At 38.8% G+C, this 25,029-nt stretch overlaps 1 protein-coding gene and 1 long non-coding RNA gene across 2 annotated transcripts in view; both read left to right on the top strand.

The window, feature by feature from the left end:
• The window catches only part of LOC113740161 (uncharacterized), a 31,565-nt gene extending 16,508 nt beyond the window's left edge, over positions 1-15,057 (top strand). Inside the window, exons 5-6 of the mRNA XM_072046222.1 lie at positions 11,961-12,985; positions 13,092-15,057. Of these exons, the coding sequence (XP_071902323.1) occupies positions 12,482-12,985; positions 13,092-13,412 (825 nt within the window). The 5' untranslated portion in view covers positions 11,961-12,481 and the 3' untranslated portion in view covers positions 13,413-15,057. The remainder of the gene's footprint in view (positions 1-11,960; positions 12,986-13,091) is intronic.
• A 3,916-nt stretch (positions 15,058-18,973) lies between these two features.
• On the top strand, positions 18,974-21,311 carry LOC140005347 (uncharacterized). Its single transcript, XR_011813170.1, has 2 exons — positions 18,974-20,616; positions 20,805-21,311. It is a non-coding gene; the product is annotated as an uncharacterized lncRNA (long non-coding RNA).
• The last annotated feature ends 3,718 nt before the right edge of the window (positions 21,312-25,029 follow it).

The raw sequence follows: 25,029 nt of genomic DNA, 5'->3' as shown, positions 1-25,029 counted from the left end.
CACCCGGATCAATTAAAATCTTGGTTAGACGGTGGAAAACAGGAATTGTACTTTCAACCACCTCAGTTGCATCAGGTATTTGCTGGTGCTCCAGTGCATAAACCCTAACCGATACCTTTGGTTGGCTCCCTCCAGCACTAGTCTGCTTAGAAGTTGACTTCTCTGGCTTCTGAGGATTACTTCCCAACTTTGGTGCCTTTGGACAACTTGCGAGTTGGTGATCAGTACTCCAGCAATAGAGACATTTCCCTAACTTCCTGCAGTAATCACTCTCAGAGTGGTTAGATTTACCACAGTACCCACAAGAAACTTGAGGAGTCACAGCCGAACCAATAGAAGGCGCTCCTCTAGCTTGAGTTAACCCACTACGACCTCCTCTGGGTAAAGTCCCCTAGAAGCTCCGGTATTTCTTACTTCTCCCATTCATTTTTCTATTTTGGAAGGTTGAGCACCCTTACCAGTCTGTCCAGAATTACGGGCAGAAAAATTTCTTTTTCTATTATGAAAGCCCTCACTTGAATTCTTGCATTTTCAACCCTTTGCGCTTTCTCTATAGCCTTAGTAAATGAAGGGATTTGGGCAGCAGCCAAACCCTCCTGAATTTTCACATTCAATCCCTGTATAAACCGCTTTCTCCTTTTCCACTCATTGGTCACCAATTCGAGAGCGTATTTTGAAAGTTTAGTGAATTTTCCTTCATACTCTGTTACACTAAGGGTTCCCTGTTTCAGTTTGATAAACCCATCCTCCCTTTTTTCTTGAATCAAGGATGGAAGAAATTTTTCAGTAAATTCCCTCGTGAAATTCTCCCAAATCCAAGGGGTTTGAGTTTTTTCCCATTTTCCTTCTATCAATCCCACCAAGCACGGGCTATTCCTTCAAATTGAAAGGCAGCAAAATTCACTCGTCTATCCTCAGAATAGTCTAGAGCAGCGAATATGTTGGTCATCCTCTCTAACCAATTCTCTGCTATTTCAGGATCAGGTTCTCCAAGAAATTTAGGTGGGTTGAACTTTAAAAACCTCTCTAAGACTCTATCCTCTCCTCTTTCCTGACCCCCAGATTGGTTGAGTGGTCCAGGACCTTGTCTATCAGCTAAGCGTTCTAGAATATCAGTCATCCTATTAATGGCAGTAGTCATTTGATTACCCTCAATATTTTTCTGGCCTTGGGTCGGTCCAGTTGCCGATCCCTGGTCATCCCTTTGAGGCTGGACCTGTCTAGTCCCTCGCCCACGACCTCGACCACTTCTTAGCCCTTCCATAACTTAGGCGTGCCTAGTGCAGGAAATGAATCAATTATACGATGCAAAGTAGAAAGCAGGCACTAATCAAAATATTGAAAATAACAATAATTTACATTCATTAGCATATCAAGTTTATACAACTAGCAAGTCATGGGATAGTCATAAAAATATAGCACACAGGTGCCACAAGAGTACTTTTAGTCACAGAAGACTAAAGTAAAAGCAAGTGCCTCAAAAGTAAACCACATAGTCATGCAAAATACAATGGTCTCAGCACTTAGCATCACCGCTGCTAATCCTAGCTATACTAGTCAAAAGGGTCACAAGGTCAATCACTAGGGTCTAGTCCACAGTAGGACTACCGGGTGGAATCTCCTTCTCAGGATCCTCCTCCTCCTCAGGGCTCTGGACTACCTCCATCGCCTCATCCACTAGCCAAGTAGCATCAGTCAATATGTCAGAAACCCGACTACGGACCTCCTCTCTCAACCTAGTAAGTCGAGCTCTAGTACTCTGAAACTCCTCACGAACCACAGCAGATGTGGCCATCTCGCCCTCGAGTACCTCCTCGAGCTCAGCAATTCTCTCACCCTGAGTTCCCACCATCTGTCTAAACTCGTCCACTTCAGCCTGTAAGTCCAAGTTGGCATTCACCAACTGACGACGCTTGTCGTCCAAGACCAATATAACGTGGTTTGGGTAAGCAAAGGTTACCTCACAAGCACATCGGGGGTATCGAGTAGTAGGCGAGTAGCGTACATGAGCTCCCCCACCTAGAGCTCGGTAGTAGATAGGTTTAGGAGGCACTACATGACCATTCGCATGGCCATTCCCGTTAGTTGCCGGAGTCCCATTTCCGTTTTCCATCCCTGCAAAATAATCACAACTTTCAGGTTAGAAATTAAATCACTATCTATTTCGGATGTCGTTTATGCATGCCTAACCCACTCACTAGTATGCCACAAATACCTCTTAAGGTGTAACTTAATTATCCGGTCTCAGGTCTTAAGGGTAGAGTATCTAATATGTCTCCCATATGGATCTCTAACTCAGCGCTCTGATACCAACTGTGACGCCCCCACTTCTCCCTAAGGCGAACTAAAGGATATCTGCGGGACGCCTGCCCAACTCTCGTCAGGACTCACGCAAATTCCCATTCAAGCTTAATACAACACTAAATTACAACCAGATAAAGTAATTGTAAATAGTGCGGAAGTTTTCAAACTTAACAACACATAACCATTATTCAATCCTTACGATGGGTTTCCAAAATACATCCCAAATACCAAAATTTTTTGTAGCCACAATACTTGGCCACTAACACTAGGGTCCTATTACAAAATATCACAAAAAGGTTCTTCCATGTCTCAACCCATGTCCACTCCTGTTAAGGAAAACAAATCTATAGGGTGAGCAAAACGCTCGTAAGGCCAAGAACACACATGCAAGCACGTAGTTCAAGTAACACTCCCAAATTAATCAATTTAAAATAATAACCATTCAATGAGGAGCACTTTACTGAAAAGTAAATAGAAACAATTCAAGGATATGGGAGCTCTCAGGAGCTATTTTCCACTTGCACGATCACGAACCTCCACGCGTTGACACTCCGTCAACCGGGTATGTTTAATTCATAGAAACATCACTTACACTTCCCCTTCTCAACCTTACATACCACACCGGGTCCGCAATACATTTATGAGGCGATACTTCAGCGAATATGCCAAGCAAGATCTCTCAATAGGTCGAGCTTATGAAATCTCATGGTTCACTGAGGAGCTCGACCAAGCCCATGCTGGCTCGAGTCCAAGGCTAGCGAATAAGAGAGTTTGGGCGTCCCCCACTTTTACACTTTTGTATCGAGGAAATTCACCCTAACGACTTATGCAATCACAGTATAAATAATCATTTAGACACTTCACATATATTCACTTAACAAGTTACTTAAACAAGTAAGCACTTCACTTCACGAACTCAAGTTCACTTCGTTTAAATGAGAACTAGTGCGATAAAGTACACATTCGACTCAAAGGTTTCAAAATCTCAATTTATATAACACTTATCACTTTGCAGATATATCACATAATATACACACTTGACACTCACTGTGAGTCAATAGTAAAAGTGTCACTTGGAGGTTCCAGCTTCCACCGTGGGATCCTCTTGAAAGTCCTCGTGTGCGCCTGAGCAAATAATAGTGAATTATCATTCACACATCCCAATTATCAAGGAAAATTGTGCACTAGTACAATCTAGGAAAATTTTATGAAAATGAATCTCAATTACCCGTAAATCAAGATTCAAGTGGAGTTCTTAAAGTACAAGAGCAATCGAGTTTTTTTATCTTGGAAATCAAGCATAAACGTACAAGTACCATCGAAGGAATAAGGAATACTTGAAAAACTCCATTCCTTGAAATTCGGAAAATTTCAGTTTTGATACGATATTTTGAAAAATCGTATCTCACATTCTACATGTCAAAAATTGGAAACCTTGGTACCGTTGGAAACCTCTTCCAAAGTACTAAAAGTTCTTAGAATACACTTTTCTATGATTTCAAATGAAAAACATTAAAAAATGAGCTCAAAGTCGCTGTTTTGGTTCATAAGGCAGATTTAAGTTGGATTTTGGCCAAATTTGAAAATTCGGAAAAATTCACTTGATTGGAACTAGCCTTTGAAATTTGGAACTCTATTAGAGTCGCAATCTAACTTTACAACAAAACAAGCGAAACAAGAAACGGAGTTTTGAGCACTAAGATATGGCAATTCAAAGTTACCAAAACTCCCTTGTGAAACAAGGGTTTTCCAAACTCGAGTCATGAACTTTGGTAATTTAGTCAAGCAGCGAAATGGATTTGGATTGGTACCAAATTAGGCAATATAATACTCCTATATAAAGGGTATCCCTCTATCAAATTTCATGGAAAAATACCTTCGGGAAGGTAGTCAACCAAACAACCAAAGTTTCAAAAAATCCTAAGGCAAAACTGTCTTGAGCTTTTTGTTTTCCATTCCAAACATTTGGCCAAGGAAAATCCTTCAAACAAGGTTCATTTGTGTAGGAAAATCCTAAGGAATATTCATGGTATATTTGGTAAGTGTTCTAACTCCAAGAAATTCAATTGGCAAGTCCACACCAAGTCTAGCATCAATTCTGCCCAAAATTTAGGGTTTTCAAGAACAGGGTAGGTTTCGTATTCTGATCACAACTCACTCAATTCAACTCAGAATTGAGCATAGTAGGTGGCATTGGAAAATACATTCATAAAACTATAATTTCACAAAAGAAATTGTTTTGAAATTCAGCACACAACTAGCTCAAATTCGAGCCTCAAGTTGCAACTTCTGAACTTCATTCCAGGAAAACAGAGAAACAGGACAGTCATCTTTAAATGGTTGGTATGGGATACTCGGGTGGAATTAGGGGTTGCATTTTATACCTTTAGAAATCTGGGAATGTTTAGTTTCAAATGCCACTGACGGCACTTGATTTCGACGTCGGAGCACAGAGACAAGAAGGCTGTCTGAGCATTACGGGGAAATTTTTCTAGGTTTGCTAGCTTTGCGAGATTAATCCATTTGACCAATCAAACCTCAATATTTTTTGATAAAACTTTATACACCATCTATACAACATATAAACATCATATACAAGCCATTAAAATCTCAAAATTCCGCAAAAAGAGGCACGATCATAACAGGGGCAGAATTGAAAACTTTACATCCATGCACTCCTTGAAGTTTATACTAGCTATGCACCATTAATCTACCAATTTGAGCACTAAACCAATATTAAATCTATCATCAAGCATCACATCAGCCATCAATCCAAGAGTAGGAGTTCATGGAGCTCACATTCAAAATTTTCCAACAACAACAAGCCACCCACATGAATACCTAAGCTCATAAGTGTAAATCAACTTCCATAGGCCAAGAATATGAGGGTTGATCGTCACTTACTTGTGTTGGTGAACAAGGGCAGAATTTCGGCCCTCTCTTAGTTCAAGAAAATAGTGAAAAGTTCCCTCTTTTTATAGTTTAAGATGATCTCCAAGTATTAAGCTAAGTGTGTGTGAAATTTGGAAGGAATTGGAGATGATTTGTGCAAGATTTAGAGATGAAAAATGAAGAACTCCTTGGGTTATTTTTGCAGCTGATGGCCGGCCACTTTGTGAGGAAGAGAGAGAGTGTTTTGATCTAATTTGGCTTCCTAAGGAAGCTTCATTTGCATGGCTAGAATTGGTGCAAAAGTCAACTCTTCAATAGTGCGCGTACGCGCGCGTTTTGTGCTCGATTCCTCTCGCGTTCATTTCACTAGTGCACTAAACCTCCAATATACTTATATTCATACTATTATTATCCACTCTTAAAGATATAAAATGAAGGTCTATAGTCTCCCAATTAATTGCGCGTGCAAAAATGCGAATTTCCAATTTAAGCGCGATAAAGCGAAACTTCCAAGAAATTCTTATAACGATAGTACTACTAACCATCACCTGAGTACTTAAACTTTAAAATACCTAATTTAGGTCCATAGTACAAGTCTCCAATGTTCGAAACTTATTGTACTCTCCAACAGTTAAATTTTCCAAATACTTTTTCACTAATTTCACTAAACGCGCTTTCAAAAATTAATTTTTTGAAACGAGTCACTTTAAAAATATTTTGAAGCTATACTTCCATGTAATTAAGTTCAATAGGGCTAGAAAATGATATTCGGAATAAATGGACAATCACATGATTAAATAAGCTCGAAATAGGGTTTTTAAAATAAATAAATTTTGTGAATCCTCACAGAATATAAGACAGCCGAATTATGTGAAAAACAAAATTAATTGGTTAAACCAAGGTTTTAAAACCCAATACGCAGTGCATGGTCTAATCGGTTGAAATGGAGGCCAAGTGGCTGTTCGAGCCGAGTTATGCTTGAAACCGAGTGTGGCTAAGACTGTAGTCAGTAAAAAGCAAATGACTGGATTGGTTAACCGGTAAACCTTCAAAACTGGAATAGTTTGTTGTAAACCAATGCGGTTCATTGAAGTGGTCAAAAAATATATATAAAGAAAGCCTAATAAGTCCAAAAAAAACCAGTAAATTAATTAGATAGTCGAAACTACAGTCGATTCTGTGATGATTCCACCTTCCCCTAAGGCAAACCAAAGGGTTCGGCGGACCGCCTGCCCAACTCTCGCCGGGGCTCACTCATGTATCACTTCACGAGCAAGTAAAGATGGGCCAATCAAACTTAACATATATACAATCATTAACACAGATATACAATCGTCAAAGTTAAGTACAAAAGTTCAGGATCCAACCAACTGCTAATACTATCACTATTACACAACAAAAGTTCTAGTCAAAAGTTTAGTCTTCCTCTAATCACTCGTCCTTGCTCTCAAACCCTGTAAGGAAAACAAATATAACGGAATAGAGGGATGAGCTAAAGCTCAATGAGGTTCCCATACACATAACCAAGCAATTGAAGCAAGGACATTAGTCATTTAATAACAATCAATCGAGAAAATATTCACAATATAAAAGCAATGAGAGCACACTCATTAAAAGGATACATGCTCACGTGGAGCCATTCGTTCATTCATTCGCCAACCACTTTTCTTATCCCTCCAATATTAGAAAACATTTTTTCCAAGTGAAAACTCCTTCAGTGTTCTTGACATTCATTTGTTGATTTCATTTACTGCCACTAGCCAATTCACTAGCTAGTTCTCCACCAACCTTCATGGTTATATTTGAGTTTACCAGACATTATTGGAAGGTCACCAGTCGCCCGACCGAATCCATTTTTGGCTCGAGTCGACTGGCAATGAAGGGCAAGGGCCTAATAAGTCTTACATTTATGCACAAGTAGCATTCAATCATTGAAAATTCACTTTGGCTTGGGTCGAGTGCGATAAAGTACACACTCGCCCATCGAAAATCTATTTAGCAATCATTAGAAAGTATTTAACACTCAAGAGAATATTCACAACAAGTACATAGTCATTTAATACACAAAAATGCAAAAAGCACTCACCCTAAACAAGTCACATTTTATCAAAATTCAGTTCAGAGCCGGTACCTGTACCACTCTCGAAATCTGCAGTCAAATATTGTCCACAAAGAGCCAATCATACACAAGTGCAAAGCTGCATAACTTATATTTCTATATCAAAGGAAAAAGGCATGAAAAGTATATTAAGCCATATTGGCAAGGTGCACTCATAATTTGTAAAAGAAAATGATAAAAAACGTTTAAGTTCAAAGCCAATATGTGCACCTAAAAACCATGTTTTGAATACTTGTTTAGAATGTTAGAAATCAGGTTTAAAACACTTGAGAAGTACATGTTAAGTCGGACCAAGGAAATGGAAAATAAGAAAAAGGTAACGAGAAACAATGAAGATGGCAGCTTTGCCATCCTTTGGTGTTTTGATCACAACTAAAGCTACACTTATCGGATTGAGGCAAATTTTATAGAGTTTCGAAGCTAAGACATAGACCTACATTTCCTATGAAGACATCAACACCCAGTTCTCACATTTTCAGGGTAAACAATGGACGGTCAGAAGCATATGAAAAACAGGTCAGGAAAGTTTGAGTTTTTGTGCAGTCAGGAGAGCTCTAGCCAAATCATAAGCTAAAATGATCTATTTAATCTGAAATTTTGTAGATAGAAATTTAATTCAAATACCTATAACTTTCATGTTTTATCTAAAAGCTGATTCAATCCATAAGTCAGTTAAATTTGAGCCTCAATTTGCTACTTCATCCAGTAAAAGACAGAACAGGTATACAATTTCAGTCAACTTTGAAAAATCATAGATATTCATGGGAATTGAGAAAAAGACTGAAATTTTCATGGTTGATAGTATTCTAACTCTAGTTTCAAACGCAATAAACAGAACTAAATTCTGATTTTTCTACATCAAGATATAGTAGATTTCCTAAGGCTACCCAAGGTTTCCTGCGGACAAAATTTTCAGCGGCACCTCCTTTGTGTTTACTACTTCTCTAGTCAATTCAAGTCTTCATTATTACCACAAAACAACCTCAACTCAAGCTATTAACTCACTAAATCAAGCATATAACCATCACCTACTCAAGTTAGAAAATGAAACCCTAAACTGAAATTTATGCACCCAAGCTGGAAATTTCTTTAGGCAAAGTAAACTAGCACATAAACACTAGATATTTCACGTGTCAAAGCTAGTAAATCATGGACAACCCTTAAGCTTCATATATGAGCAGAAAATTCACCAATAAAACTGAAAATCTACATATCACCACCTCCAATCATGAAATTTCTTATAAAACTACACATTTAGCAACCCTAAATCACTAATATGCAATTATTAAAAGCAAAGAGAGATTTCTTGGCAAGTTACCTTAGAACCACAAGAAAGATGGCAGCTTAGAGATTTTCCCTCCAAAATCACTCCACCAACACCTCTACCCTTCCTTAGTTAACACTTTGTATGGAGTAATTTGCAAATTTAATGGTTGGAACTCAAGATTGTAGCAAGAAATTACAAGACAAGATGAAGTTTCTCTCCCTTTCTCTCCCTCAAGAAATTCGGCCAAGCAAGAAAGAAAAATGGAGAAGTTTTGGTCAAATTTGATTTTTAGTAAAGGTGAAGAAAGGTTGGTCAAAGTCCAACTTGCAATGGTTTCGTGACAAATGGCGACCTAAGGTTTTAATCTCATTTTCTTGTCTTCCAAAGGTTAAACTATCTAGCTAACCTCTAATTATCCTTTAGCACCTTATAACTAATATCCCTTTATACAAAACTTCACCTAGTTGTCAAAAATTTATCGCACTTACCGTGCTAGCGGGTCCCGCGTCCATAATGCGCAACGAACTTAACATGAACCAACTTATTCAAGAAAAATGATTTAAAAACTTGACTCACTTATAAAAATATCGAGGAAATTAAGGCAATAATTTAAAGTAAAGAAAATACATTCAAAGAAATAAAATAAAATATAACCTAATTTTTCGGATTCTCATTGACTCAAGTGAAGATGAAGACTCCAATCTTCTTTGTGTGGTGCATTTCTAATTAGTAACCTAATTTGTCTTAAATTTGTTCTGTTCCGAATAGCCCGTCTCCCTTTCTTTCTCATGTCATCAGTAATCTCTAAATATCCGTAAGTAATGTTAAATTTTGATATGGAACTATAAGTGTATGATACATTTCATAATCTATCATTCCTTTGTTTTACTCCGTAAATTATAAATCATATTTTGTTGGTGTAAAGTTCGACATATTCGTATAATTAGAGCTATGCATCATATGTTTGCATTTCTCATATTTTGATTAGTATTGTTGCTTTTGTTTGAGTGTATTTTATTATTAATTGATTTGCAAAGGACTATGCTAATGAGCATGTGGGTAAACCTTTATAGTGGAGTACTTGTATATTGCAGAAATGGCAATATTAGCAATATATAATAAATTTTTTATTTATTTAAGACGTCACAAGTCAAAAACTGAAAATGGCATGGTTGAACCCGTGACCTAGTGTTTTTTCAAATTGAAAAAATGGTTTGGGTTTTAAAACGTTGAGAGAGTCATATTATGCATAAAAAAAGTTACAGTTATGGGAGTGGTAAAAATGCTGCACAAGAGAAAATGTTAAGAGATAGTAGATGGAAGTGGTAAAAGTGCTGCACAAGAGAAAATGTTAAGAGATAGTAGAGTATAATAGTAATTAACATGACTGTTAAATGTAAATTCACATTGTATTATGTTGAATATTTTATGACTTATAAAATACTTTGAAAGTAATATCCATATGTAACATTAAAACTGACAATTTCAATAAAAGTAATATGCATATTTAATGTTTTCATAAGAGTGGCATCGTACGATGTGAAATACAAATCTTAAAATGACCATTGGAAGGGGAACAACTAAGGAACATGTTCTTCATTGATCAAATGTAGTATGTTGAAAAAACATAACTATTGCACAATGGCTCTGAGGGCCTTTGGTGGAATGGAGTTGCACAAGTAAGAGTCATAGTTCTTGAACAACGAGCCGAACTAGCCGGTTAGACACGTCGAATCACAAACCATTGATAACTTTAGCAATGATTCATAATATGGGTTGATTGGTTGTAACTGTCATGCGCTACGATCTTCATCGTTTACCCACTGACTTATTCCCTAGGGAACAGGCTGTTATGATATTCACAACTCGTATTTGATTGTTCCTTACTTCCAGCAAAAGATGAATTCACACCATGTTGTTTATGCTGCAATGTGTAATTTTGGAAAACCATAACTGAAAATGATATTCCTAAAGAAGTGTGTTGGAGGATTTACGAATATTGAAAATTATTGGAATGAATTTCCATAGTATTTGTTTGTATTGATACAATTGAGCTTGATAGTTATGATATAATGTCATTACACCATAAAAATGCTTGTTGTATGCTCGTTAAAATCCAACATTCACTATATCTAGTAAACCTTTTGTCACATAAAGTAATAAAATTTTTTCATTTGATGTCATATTTTGTGCACATTGACTCATACAAATATTTAAGTAAAAAGATATATAATTGACATCGACTTGAATTGGGAAAATCGATTGAACCGCGAGCGAATGTGACAAACTGGTTGAAGTAACGATTCGAAGACAAGTACTAAGTAAGGGTGAGGTGCAGGTCATGTCCGCTTATGTTAATATAATTTAAAATCCCAATTTAGGCTTTGGTAAACCCTTGCAAAATAAGTAGACATTTCGCTGGTATCCAAAGCTATAAATAATTGTTGTATGGTAGGAAGGGACTGGTGAACAGGTAGCGGCGGGAAAACATGAATAGGAACTGGTGGGAAGTTCTGCATAGTGAATGGAGGAAAACAGAGCAGGCCACATAAAACACTTAATTGGCACGTTGTGCATATCATTCGGGATGCAAATCAAAAGGGTTTGGAGGAAAACCATGGCAACGGCGGGCTAAGCATAAAAGTGACACTGTCTGCCTCTAGCAGGACAATCAGTTGGATGTTTTACCTTACCATGCTTGACAAAATGTTAGCATCTACACGTTAAAGCCTCGTAGGGCAAATATTTGAAGGGAGAAAAGTTTGGGCTGCAAAAATTTTGTCACTTTTAATGCATTATAGCATGCTTTTTGGTTGGATATGTCTCAGCGACTACCGCAGGCTAAAAATGAAGAGTTGAATTTGTAGTTGCATTTATTAACAAATTTATCTTAATTTACCAGTATCAACTCACCTATTTGGTGGTCCAACTTGGGTGATTGGGATAAAAAAAAGGAGACAATGTGTTCAAATTTAGGAAAAGACAACCAAGGTTCCATAGCTGTGGCCCATTTTGGGGGAACAATCTAAAGTTATCCCATTGTTGATTGACCAAGATAGGTAGTAAGTTATAGGAATGACCTACTTTTCCCCACGCTGATTGGCATACATCAGTTAGGATGGGCTAATAGAAAAAAATGTCAACATGCTATAACCGTAAATATAGCATGATGTTTTTCATTAGTCAAATGTTAGTCTGTAATCATTCATGATTGTTGAAGCTTGCATCACCAACCAATATGCAACACCTAACCGACCCATCCCACTCCCCTCTCCCCTATTCTGTCTATTTATTATGAATAGCGAGTGTTAGCGACGAATAGATGTGGTCATTTGGCCCACAACCCTAATGGTAAGTTGGTAAATCTATCCTTTGCAGGGAAGGAGATGAGTGCAATGTGGACTGCCATCTTCTTCTTTCTCTATACTCTAGTTCTACTGTTGGAAATTCTGATTATGTTGAGGCAAACAAGATGGAAGGGAACGGATGTTCAACAGGCCATCCGTCTCTGGCACAAGACCCAAAAACGACAGACACACCTCATGTGGTGGAGCATGAGAAATCCGTCAGCAGATGCTATAGGGCAACAGATTTGTACAGTTGTTGGGCTGGACAACTAGCATACACTCTTGACATTGGCACCAACCAGCATGTCACAGTGAAGTCGAGGGTTGCAGATGGCCGCGGTGGATCCCCGTCGCAGGTACGTTCACTCCTACAAGGCTACAACACTTTTCCCTTTAAAGTGTGTAAATACGCCCAAGCGCAACCTATGCTATGTGCCATGGTTTGCAGTACACAAGTCCCACTAACCTGATAGCAATTAAAGAAGCCATTGACTATCTAACACTGAGCAAAGAGAAGTAGTCATCGCGAATAGGTTTGAGGGTATCTTGTCGATGAAGCCCTTCGTCCTGGAGGCAGAATTCTTGTCTTGGCTTGTTGCCAATTTTGATTGGGAGTCAAGGAGCCTGCAAGTCCACGGACACTATGTGCAAGTAACCGTAACCGATATGGCAGCGTGTTTCGGCCTTCCTATGAAAGGAAAGGCCGCCGCACACAGTCTCCTCAGCACTGATATCAGCTCGGACGTCGAAGCGGTGCTAAACATCCCCTTCAAGGATGGCGAAACTGACTATAATGAAGTTCAGCTGAGTCTACGCAATTTGAAGACCTTCGACACTGAGTTCAGGACAAAGTTTATTCTACACCTAATGCACAACCTTCTCTGCCCAGGCAAAACCAATGGATTCAACCGGGAGGTCGCATCATTTGTTATCCACGAAAATGACCTGTCTGGGTACAATTGGAGCACATTCATCCCAAATAAGCTGGTTTCCGGGATAAGGAAAGCCCTATCCCTAGCTATTTCAGTTGTATTTGGTTGTGTAGTGCTTCTGATGGTGAGTAGAAATGGTTTGCCACAACAAAATTCCAAATAAAACAGTGTTTGAGACTGCAGCACAATGTTTTTCCCTCATTTTTGCTTATTACTGTCATTTGTTGTAGATTGTGTACTTGGAGCATTTGTCAGTTACTGGTCCGAGAGTTGGCATCAGTCTCTCTTCTCAGACCCCTTGGGTTGCCCAGTGGCGAGAGGAAGAAGTCGGGATTCATGTGGCAAAACTGAAGTCGATGCATATATTTGGTCAACTTCCAGCCCCTGCTGGAACACCCGACGTTGCAAATGTACATTTGCATTATATTACTCTCATTTGTTACCCCTTTCTGGCACTATGTCCCCTGTTCTATGCTTATATGCTGTATTATTGTTACAAAATGCTACAAAGATATGTACTTAGGACACTGAACTTGGCAATACAAGCGTAGCTGGCGAACATGTTGGAACAACTGTATCACTTAAAGCTGCAGTTGAAACAAGGTTAGAACTATTGGAGCGCAGCAATATGGAGATGAAACAACATCTGGTTGCTGTTGCGATACCATTACCTCCATTGCCCAATCATTGGAGATGCTTAGAGGTTGTGTACTTCGCGATAATGTGAAACCTCAATCGGAGACCAAGATATGGAGGTCAGAGCCAGGCATAGAGAAGATGGCCACCTGCTTCCCCCAAAGTGTTTTGATAGCAGTAGGGTTAATGCACAGCGTGTTGCCAACTTGGCCAAGGCAAAAATGACGTCAATCGTTCAACTATCATCTTTTGGAAGAGGCTTCCAACCTCAAATGGCCGACATCTAGGATTCGGGTCACCGCCTAAACCCATTTCGTATCCGAGACTCGGACAGTGGCCAGTCACTGGTTGTTACTTCCCCCTTGAAAGATGGCATTGCCAACTTGAGCGGCATGAGCAAACCTGTGTGCATGAAATCTCTCTGGCCCGCTACACCTATAATACCAGCGAGAATGATCCCTGTGTCGTCCTGCGAAAACTCCCAGATGTCATCAACAGGGATCCAAAAAGGTTCGCAGGGAGGTTCGCAGGGTTGGCGTGAAGAAGCCCCGAAGTTTAAAAAGGAATGGAACATGTAACTTGAAAGGGAAACTTATGAATGCTGGCCGTCGCCGACACAAGGTGAACTCTTAATTGGGGCTTAACCACTACTGCAGCTCGAGACACATAAATATGAATGGTGTGCTACAAATTCTTACTTATATTTCATTCCTTTTATGCAAGCCAGTATACGTGGAGTTCTCCCTCAACAAAGCCATTCTCCCCAAGTTTTCACCTCTGTAAAACCTATAGTACATCTGATTTTCACAACTTGCATCGCCTTAACCATTTGTGATTGTTGTAATCTATGTCTATAATTTTGTGTCATCATTAAGACCCCCTTCTAATCTTTCAAATATATTGTTAGGCATACGCAGGAGTTGATATGGAGTTATTACCTGTGCATACATTTGCACTTGATGTTGATTTCATATTTGACCCACGACAACTGCAGAGGTATACGCGCTCTCAAAAATTGTTCACTAGGCAAATCAACCTTAGACCATATATTTGGACCTATTCTCTGTTGGCTCATTTACCCTACCATGAATGAGAATACCCTATGAAAAGGTCCACCGGGGTTGTTCGGCTTCTTAAGCTTTTACAATTTTTTTTTTGCAATGAATCACTTGTCCTAATGATGGGTCAAATCGCTTGCCGGAAAAATCTTATGATGTTGTTTCCTGCTACTTGGATAAGCTTTGAGGTTTTTGTCGCGCCCCACTTTTTGAGGTGGTGAAAGTAGTGTGTGGAATATGTATATGAACGTGTGTGAAAGTGAAAATAAAAGGCCGTGGGATTGTGAAATGCGACGGTTTGACCAAACAAAGGGTTTTAGATAGAAAAGGAGTCGCCACTTGGTATAGAGTTAGGGTGTACCAAGTCACCCAAAAAGTGATTTTTTGGAAAAGAAAAGTAAACAAACCCTTTTTAAAGAATTTTTAGGTCTACGTAACCAAAGAAAGGGATCGGGGGTCACATTTGATAAAGGAGAAGGCAAAGGCAAAGCCTAAGGCACTCCCTTACCCTAACCAAAGCTAGTTGCGTGACTTAGCCCTTCTTTTCCTAATTCTTCTACCCAAAGTATGTGTTACATGTTGGATATGACTAATGGATGCAAAAAAAGAAAAATGCAATTCTAAATCTAAAATGTCTCTTATGAGACTTTTTGGTCCCAACCACATGAGTTGTGATGGCCAATAAGGAAAACTCTCATAGAGGTCACGGGTGATGCAAGTGAAGACCCAAATATGAGTGCAAGTGTGAAAATGTAAGAAGAATGCAAAATAAAATAAAAATAAAAAAATACAAATGTAAGTGCAAGTGTGCCAATTGAGAAAATAAAGGTGTTTGTGTGCAAATGGATGAAAATATGGTATAATAGTAGTAAATGCATAAGTGCAATTGGGTGCAATTTGTGATGTAGAAAAATAAATAAGTGATAGGAAAAGAAGAAAAATGTGTGAACATGGCATGTGGATTGAGAAAAATATAAGTAGTGAGAGAATGTGGATAAAGAAAGTGAGGAAGTGATATGATAAAAATGAGAGTGTATGAACCTAGAGGAATGCATCAAGTCGGGTACGGGAATGACTCCTAACTTCACGATTTTAAATTTTCCTTTGATTAGAAGGAAGAACTAGCGTGCTAAGGCTATTTTGTAGCCACACTCGCTCGTTTCCCTTACCGAAAAGGGACTCTCAAGCAAATGTACCCTATAACTAGCATGAGGATGCAAAAACCTAAGATGAAGGGGAAAGGATTGGAGGGACATGCCAAATGCTAGAAAACTAAGAAAAATGCATGAAATGTAGTGAGACATGCAAGTATGTACTAACGAGAGGGGACGAGCCTAATGGGTCTAGCATTGGACTAGCCCTTCACTAAGTGCTTTATCACAAGCGTTGGACTTGTGAGGATCAAAAGGAGGACCATGACTAGCATTGGACTAGCCATGGTATACGCATTCATCCATCACATTCATCTACGATTATAGAAAGTAAGTAGACATGCCAATCACCTATAAACACGTAGCACATAACACTTAGCATGCTCGACTAAATGCAAGAGCCTAATAAAGCAAATTAACACGTAGAAACAAAAGCAAGCAATCAAGCTAATGAACCTATTACATTTGCTAACTAAAACAAATGGGGAAGAGGGAAAATGAATAAAAATGCTCTCCAAGCCCTATCTATTACAAGCCAAGAGGTGTACACATACCCCATAAAAGAATAACTTAATAAAAGCAAAAGTAAATGAAATAAATGAAAGGAATCAAGGAAAGGCAAGGAAAGCAAAGTAGACATGCAATTTTCACTTAGCACGTTGGATCACATAGAGGAGAGACAAAAAAGGATAAAAGAAGTTATACCTCCCCATTTGTGATGTTAGTAAAGCGAACAAGACTTAACTTGGGCTAGAGTCACCAAAGAAAGAGATAACTTGGGGTAAAACCGTCAAAGCAAGGGATTAATGCACCACTTTAAAGATAAGTGGAATAAAAGGCAAAAAGGAAACTCAGAACACCTTAGAAACTTCAAAAGGGGTACTAACAAACCACCAAATTCTTCCCTAATCGCGACTAAAATGTAGTCAAAAGATGCTTAATTTCAAAGGAGGTAGATTATTGACCAAACTTCTAAGATAGAAGAACTTCTAAGGACCCAATTGCAAACATTAATCAACCATTCAAACTAAATTAAAACATTTTAGGAACTTCAAGGGTCCAAGAGTAAAGAAGGGATCAAGTAATGGTTCAAATTGCAATTACCTTAGGACCTAATTGCAAGCAATTAAAACATAATTGGGCCATAGTGAAACAAAGGGAAACTTGTTGGGTTGAAGTGCAATTTTGGGAATATTTCCCACGTAAAATCCATGCAAAAGGCTACGGAGAAAACTTCTGTTATCAAAATTAACACCAACTGCGGTTCCCTTTCTCAAGTGGAGGTTTATCCAAGCTTTAAACTAAGAAGCCAATCCAATTACTTCCACAACCAACGACCGAAAATATTACAGAAAAAAATGCAAATGCTTATGAAGCTTTCATGCAAGCTCGAAGAAGATTTCTGTAACAGAAAGGTTTCAGCAATTGATGAAGCCTTTTAGCAACCAAACTAGCTGTGACTTTCATTTTTCAGCATCACGCTAAATGCAAATAATGAAAACCAAATAGCCAACACTTTTCACCTAACAAGCAAACATGCATTGTATCATTAAGGCCCAATCCTATACTTTGCATTCCTAATGATTTTTCAACCCAAATCATGCACAAAGGGAATCAAAAGAAACAGCTTTGAGCTGCTTGCAGACCCATTAGTCAAACCAGATTTCATTACTTCAAAAAATCCATCCCAACAGATTTAAAAATAAAGAAAATACAGCAACGGGACATAATGAAGGAACTTGTATCGACATTGTCTCAACAACAAACTTTGCACAGGGGCCATGCTAATATGGTTACAGCAAATCTCGGCTATTCGAAAGTTTGCATAACAACGAAACACGGCAATGAAAGAAAGAAAACAATGACAGCGTGCCCCCTTTGACGAATCAAAAATGCAGCCCTCTAGTCTCAAGAGTATCAATGGAATTATCCCAATTTTAACAAGAGAAACAGTTTTTTTTTTTAGGACACAAAACTACCCAAACGAAAGGAAAAACAGCCATGAAGGCCAGGTTTATGAGCAACGTGCATGACCTGAAAACACCAAGACCGACCCAAACCTCAGTTAGGCATTTCGTCAAACATCGGCTGGGCATCAGAATTTAACAACTTCTCACTCAATTTGATGTAAATCAGCACCCAGAAGTTATTCAGAAAAATGAATATCTCAATTCAATCAAACCACAAAAACACGTATGTTCAGCAAGTTACAAGCAACCAATAAGAGAGTTGCAACAAGTAAAACCACGGGAGACCCATCTTAAGGATGTAAAAACAAGAACAAAAGCAGCCAAAATTTTGGCAATTTGGACAAATAATCACCTTCTCCAAATGGTCTAAATGCTTGCTGCCATAGCACATCAGAAAGTTCACCTCCAAATTCCAATCAAAATTTACCCTCATACGAGTCCCCTCTCAATCAATTTCATATTGCTGACTTGCTTTCATACCAAAGGCACACCAAGCAAAAAGGGAAACAGAACGGATGCTAAACACACGGATGCCAAACAAAACCATCCGAATCTTTCAACAAGAACTCTCATCTCTTTTTCATGAAAATGAACTACTTTGACAAACATGGACTGGCCGAATGTTATGCAAAAACAGAAATCAATTCGTCCTTAAAGTTGTACTCTCGGCTGGGCATTTTGTCAAACAGGTTGGGGCATAAAGAATCTGTACGATTCTTTGTTCAATTGATGCTAGAAGTGGCCCCCAGAAATTGTCCGAAACAAAAATTTCAGTCCCAATCAAACTCCATAAAACATATACGGCCAAACAATTATGAATAATCACTGGAAAATTGCAAGAAAACTGATTCACCAGAGAATAATTTTGAGGTTGGGATTTCCAGCATTTAGTCTTGAATGGAAGCTGAAATTTAAAGGAAAATGGCTGCTTACCGTACTCCTTCACGGTGAATGTTCGCCGGTGATGGTGGAAATTTCCGGAGCCGAACCAGCAAACGGCAACTCCTCCGCTTGGCTTTTCCTTTTTCTTGCCCCAATGCTTTCCGACCTCTCTAGCGTTTCTTCTCTCTTTTCTTTGTTTTATTTTTGTCCGCCCCCTTTGACTCAGCCACCATTGGCTTCACACTTTACTTTTCTTCCTCTGATTTTTCTCCAAGCCTCCCCCCGAAGCCCTCTTTTCTTTTGCTATGTTTTTCCTTCATGCCCTGAAGCCCCCCTTCTTTCCCTTTTTTTTTTTTTAGTTTTCCTCCTTAGCAGCCGTCCGCCGCCACTCTCTCTGTTTTCCTCAGCCGCCAGTGCTGTCACCAGATTTTCTTTAGCCGTTTTCCGTAGCCTCCACCGCAAGCCCTCTCTCTCGGTTCCTCCCTCTGCTAATTTTCCTGTCCGCCCCCATTTCCTTCTCAGCTCTCTTATTTTTACTCTCTCTCACTCGTTTATTTTTTCCCCGGAAAACTTCCCCCAATTGCCTTGTCCACCGCCCCTGTTCTAGCTTCTTCTTTTTTCTTTTTTTCGTTTTTCCTGTCCAGCCCGTAGGTTTTTTTTTTCGCCGCCAACCTTTCCTTATCCTCTGTTTTCGGCTCCCCCCCTTTCTTTTAGCCGACCTCCCCTTTTTAATGCCTCCCCAAAAAACTAACCCTAAAATGAAAGGTCAAGATCTCATCCTCAAAATAGGTTCATGTGTCTTGTTTTTGTCCTTTGATTGATTTTTGACTTTTCCTTTTCTTTCTTTCTTCTTTTTTTTATATGCTAAAATGTCTAAAAATGAGATTAGTAAAACCAAACTAAAATAAATATCAATAAAACTAATAATGAAAAATAAAGTCAAAAATTTGGTGTCTACAGTATTCATTGCCGACGACATTTAAATTTCACCCCTAACTATTTGTTTATGTGGCACTTCACTACTGCCGTTATTGGCATTCACATTATAATGTCATCACATTTTGAATTCTAGAGTTAGATTGGAATAGTAAGTCAATGTGACAAAGTAATATGTCTGCACAGATCATAAATTGCTATGCTGCTTGGTTGACAAGCGAGTCGCGCCGCATGAATCCATTCTGCACAGTAGCAGTCTGGTACTTCCCTGCCGTAGTGCAAATATAATATTTTTTTGCTTAAATTACCGATTGTTATGATATATGGCTGCCTTTTTGAAGCATTTGTTGGTTGTAAATTGTATGACTTCATGTGCTGTTTTCATGTACAGCACCTTGTGTTGGCTAATAACTTAGCGGCTGAGAATCTATATGCTAAATATCTAACTGACGTAACATTCAGAGGACTGCTGTATTCTTGCACAAAGGTTAGGCATCTTCTGTTATAGTAGTGGGGCAAAATATGTTTGGACTCCTCATGTGGCAGTGTTATACAATTTTTGCATTTTTTTTGTAGTAAACCGACCTATTTGTCTCTATATAAGCATTGTTTTGAATTTTATTTTCCATTGGGTACACATAGATATGCGTTCCCTTGAATTATCAGTGTGAGCATTGGTTCTTGATGGTTATTGACCTCACCGGGGAAAAGATATTGTTGTACAATAGTTTACCTGACAAGAACCACAATCTTGGGAGGGAAGTAATTACTAATTTGGTGGTCAGCACTTTCTTCCTTTTATTGTGCCACTTTATGTTCAACTAACACTCTATTACCATTATTTCTTATCACAGCATGTGTATTGCTTTCTTACGTTGGGCATCAGGACTTCATAATGCATTTGTTTTTCTTGATCTCGCTATGCACTAAATACTTGACAGCACTATTACTATAGCACATACCAGTTGTTGACTCAACTTCCCCCTAATAAGCCTTTGTTCATTTTGCGTAGCTGTGGCGTATCCACGAAGCATTTGTTTTCAATCTAGGACTTATATATAAGCAGAATATTTGCAACTTCTCATTGGACAGACCCAATTGGACTCCCATCCAGCCAAACACGTACGTATTCTGCACTAGTACAGCCCCGTGAAATCTCACTTGTATGGTCGGTAAATCAATGATTTGTGTCTGCAATATTAATCAACTACTTGATTGCATTGTCCCACTTATTTTGTGTTGCACATTGATTTTTTGTGGAGTCCATGTTTTTTCTTGCCAGTTTTAACTGCAGACTGTATGTTATGAAGTTTATGCAGCACGAGCAGGACCTTCGGCCAGGATTCGACTTTGAGGTATTCTTTCCTAGCCAATTATGGTCGCTCTCTCCTGTCCCGTCCTTGCAGTCCCGTGGACCAAAGAAATTTCAATGCACAAAAAAATTGTATTTCTCAATTACCAAGAGCGGCTAAAGATAGCGGTGCAGTTGTTTTTGTATGAATGTAACTCGATTATGAGGGTCGTGGTGCTGGAAGGTGTTCCAGGGTTTGAACATCTCATTCGAGGCCCGGTATCTGCTGCACAACGTTAGACGGCCTAGGTGTGAAGCTTATGTAAATCCAAACCTCGCTTGCCCTATATGGATGTTAACTATTCTCTGTATTTTCCAACTGTGCAACTTTTGAAGTGCGGGATTTGAATCACCTCAAACCGGACTTCCCATACGGACTGGTGGGAGGAATAGTTGTGTCCAATTATGGCAGGCATTTTCATGTACGTTGGCCTGTGCCTTGTAAATTGATGTGGCCCTTTTGGTGTACTTGGAATTGATGTGAGATTGTTTTGGTATGTTTTTTGCACCTTCAATACGACGTCTATGGGGGAAAAGTTTTAAAAATTAAGTTCGGTTGGGGTGAGAATTAAATATGATCATCAATGTTGCCAGCACGGTCAAACAAAATCCAACCATAATTTCGAACATGTGGGACAAGGCTTTAACAAAACAAAACTTTGTAACTGTGTGCAAAAAATAATGAACAATACCTACAGCTATTCTTAGCGTTTGGGATTTATACTCTTATTCAAATTTAATTATGGTAAAATTTGGAATAGATATATACAAATTAAGTTGATACAGTTTAGAGTTAAATGATCCATATTTTCCTTGAGCAGTATTTTTTTGTTTTGAATTTTGATAGAATTGGAGTTAAAATTTTTTATTTTTTTCAAAAATAAATATTTCAAACAAAAATTTACATTTGTAAATGCTCTTAGTACTTTGTTTACTAATTAATGATTTCATAATTATGATTTCTGAATGGTATCTTTCTTGATTATTTTAATCCATCACTAGTGAATATTATTTTCTTTTTATTTAACTTTACATTAATAGACTTGATACCAACTCCGTACATAAGTGGAGCTACTTCATACTTTTCAATTCGAAAGGCATGAAAAAATATATAACAATTTTAAGAAAATATCAAAATTCTGCATGACAAAATAAATTTGGAGTTCAAAGCATTCTTGCAGCAACAATACTAAAAGTCTATTCTGAAATTTATATAAATATAGATTTGTATAAATACTTCAAAAGAATGAGAGGCCAAAACAAAAATCGAGCAATTGGGGGATACAACCACGAAGACAAGTCAGATCAAGTAGTATCCGAATAGAATCGGTGTACCTGACCTTAAAATAAGGTTTGTCCTACCCTTGTAGAGTGGCTCTGTTCCCCAAGCAAGGTGTTTTTGAAACTGCTATCTGGAGGCTGGCCGCTAGAGCACCTCTTCTGTTATTTCTCCATACACAGCATCTCATACAAATTCGGTGGCATGGCCACAAGTAGCAGCAAAAATTCTGGAGGATCCTCCATCCTGCGATGCTGCTGTGGACTTCAGGCACCTATTAGGATGTCTTTTACAAGGGGAAACCCTGGTCGGCAAGTTATAGCCACAGTAATTTATTGTCTACAGCGCTTACAGTCCTGCTTTCGTTGACATGTTGGCCGAATGGGTCCTGTGTCTAGGGGAATAGGTGTGATTTTTTTTACATGGATTGTCGCGATAGAAGGAGAGAGGTGGCGCAATTAGTTGCGGACAAAATAACTACACTGAAGGAGGCAAAGTCGGGGTTGGAGGCAAGCAACAGGCACATCGTAAAAGTAAATCAGTTCCTACGGGCTAGAGTTGTGGACTTGAAAATGAGGAACAACAAACTTAATGAGCAGGTGCACGATATTAAGGTTGAGCAGATGATGATGCAGTATAGGATTAGAGCTTACCGACGCGCGGTAGCCATACTTATATCCTGCCTCATGGGGATCTATTTCATTTGAGGCGGTACTTATCGGGACACAGTGTTTGGTATGGGGGAAGGAACAACTTTTTGCTACCATGAAGAGCCATTAGGGGAGAGGTAGGGTTTGAGCGTAAGGGGTTTGGTGTAAGTAGTGCATGAGATGATTGAATAGTTGGCGAGCTGTGTGGTAATGGGCAGGCTTTTATAACCCAAAGTAGGAGTACAATGGGGGAAAAATCAATTATCAGCCCCATTGCAGTTGAATGGGTGGGCAACGGGTGTTTAGTCTTTTTTGTTTTGCTACTTGTATCCTCTCAGTCGTGCAAATGCCTGTTCAACTTATGCATTTGGTTATTTACTGCAATAGATTACAATTCAACCACAAAAAATTGGGTTGCAGTTGGGTAGGTAAATGAGATTGATTAGAGTGAATGTTAAACTTGTATTGCACCACTATCAAACAGTCACTGTGTTTCATGTATGCGCAAAATATAAGAAGTTGGAATAAAACCACAAAATCAAAAAACAAGTGCTACTCCATATTATGAGCCGAACTGATTCTACACTTGTACTTTGCCACCATCACCAGGTTTATGGTGTCGCTAATGACAGAAAAACATTCATATACACAAAAGTAAAAGCTTTCTCAGCATATACCCTCACCCAGCGAAGCAATAGTCATCAAGTGATTGTGACACTGAACAATCAAGTCACCATTCCACTATGTCAAATGCTACAGGAGGCTTCACATTAGGATCACTGGCATTGCCTATTAATTGGACCCCCTGTCATCGGCCAATAGTAATTACATCAAAATAGATGCCACCATGGTGCCATTACAACAATGACCATCGACGTCTAAGCTTTAATAGCTACTGCTACTCTATTTCAGTAATTAGTTTTCTAGGATATAAATTGCACCTGGTATGAAGACGCACTGCAGTTTTGCCAAAAATGCCCCACAAAGTCATCGGTGCTCTTAAGTGCGACCTAAACGGTTCAACCAAACAACAAAATAAAAAAAATATTTCTTAGCATATCTGCTGACACCCACATATCTAAGGTACAAATGTTCAGAGCAGGGTACTTGTGCCTAAGAAATTTAAATCAAATACAACGAATCTCAACTTTTGTCTATGGAAAGTGCTGGCCTGTCAAACCCTCGTGCATACGCTATCAAATTGTACCTTGCATGATCATTTTAATTTATTTATTGAAACTAACAGCATGTATGAAGCAGCATACGCCTGCCATAATGGTCAATTATAGGAGGTGTGCTTGGCACAATTCTAGTATGCATGTTTACCTTTACGATACATAGTGAAACAATGCCCATATCTGTACATATGCCATGCATTTTAGATATACATAAGGGTATACACAAGATTTGGGTGGGTTGAATGTAATAACTTTCAAACCTCATTTGTTATATGTTCGGTGCGATTATGAAAAAAGGGATACGTTGCGCGAGTGGACTAGTGGCTGTGCTTGTGCTGTTGTTTTGCTGAAACAGAGGAATGAGGCCAGGGTTGGCAGCATCTTTGCTCCCCAGTGTATCCAAACATCGCTTGCCCATTGATGGAAAAGGAGATGTTGCGTTGCCAAACGACACTTACCAGCTTGATTCGCTTGTCCACCACGTCCTCTGCAGTAGGCAAGTTGGATCGATAAATCCTGTTGACATAATTTTCACATGTGTACACTACATTCTTATTGGCACTGAAGCCCAAGCAATTTATGTTCATGCATAGGTAACACAATGTTTACAAACTTAAGTTAGGCAGTGAATGCACGTTTGCATAATGTATACAACTACATACATTAGGCTAAAATTAAATATGAACGCTTTCGTGTCACTACCCACACCCATCATCAAAACACATAGTTCGATCAAGAAAGGAGACCTAATTCGCTCTCCATTTTCTCTGTCTCTCATTGTATTCAGCCCACATGCTCTTGTAATATCTAGGTCCTTAACATGTATTCGGCTTCATTTTGTTGAACCTGTCTCTCTACATTGCAATGGATGGCTATTTGTTGTGTCTTATCTTGCAGCTCATTTGCCCGAACTATCTCATTGTAGAATAATTCCAATACATTGACAAATTCTCCGGTTGTCTTAAATGCATATAAATTTAGATTGTTAGCAGTAGACATTAAGCGAGAGTGCCGTGCCATTTCCGTTAGGCTAAAGTTGGGAGTATCTACAGCATCCCTAGTCACCATCCCTTCTTT

The sequence above is a fragment of the Coffea arabica genome, chromosome 4c (genome assembly GCF_036785885.1).
Source record: "Coffea arabica cultivar ET-39 chromosome 4c, Coffea Arabica ET-39 HiFi, whole genome shotgun sequence".
Classification (NCBI taxonomy): domain Eukaryota; kingdom Viridiplantae; phylum Streptophyta; class Magnoliopsida; order Gentianales; family Rubiaceae; genus Coffea; species Coffea arabica.
Note: the sequence above shows the minus strand (reverse complement) of the source record. Positions and strands in the feature narration are given on the sequence as shown.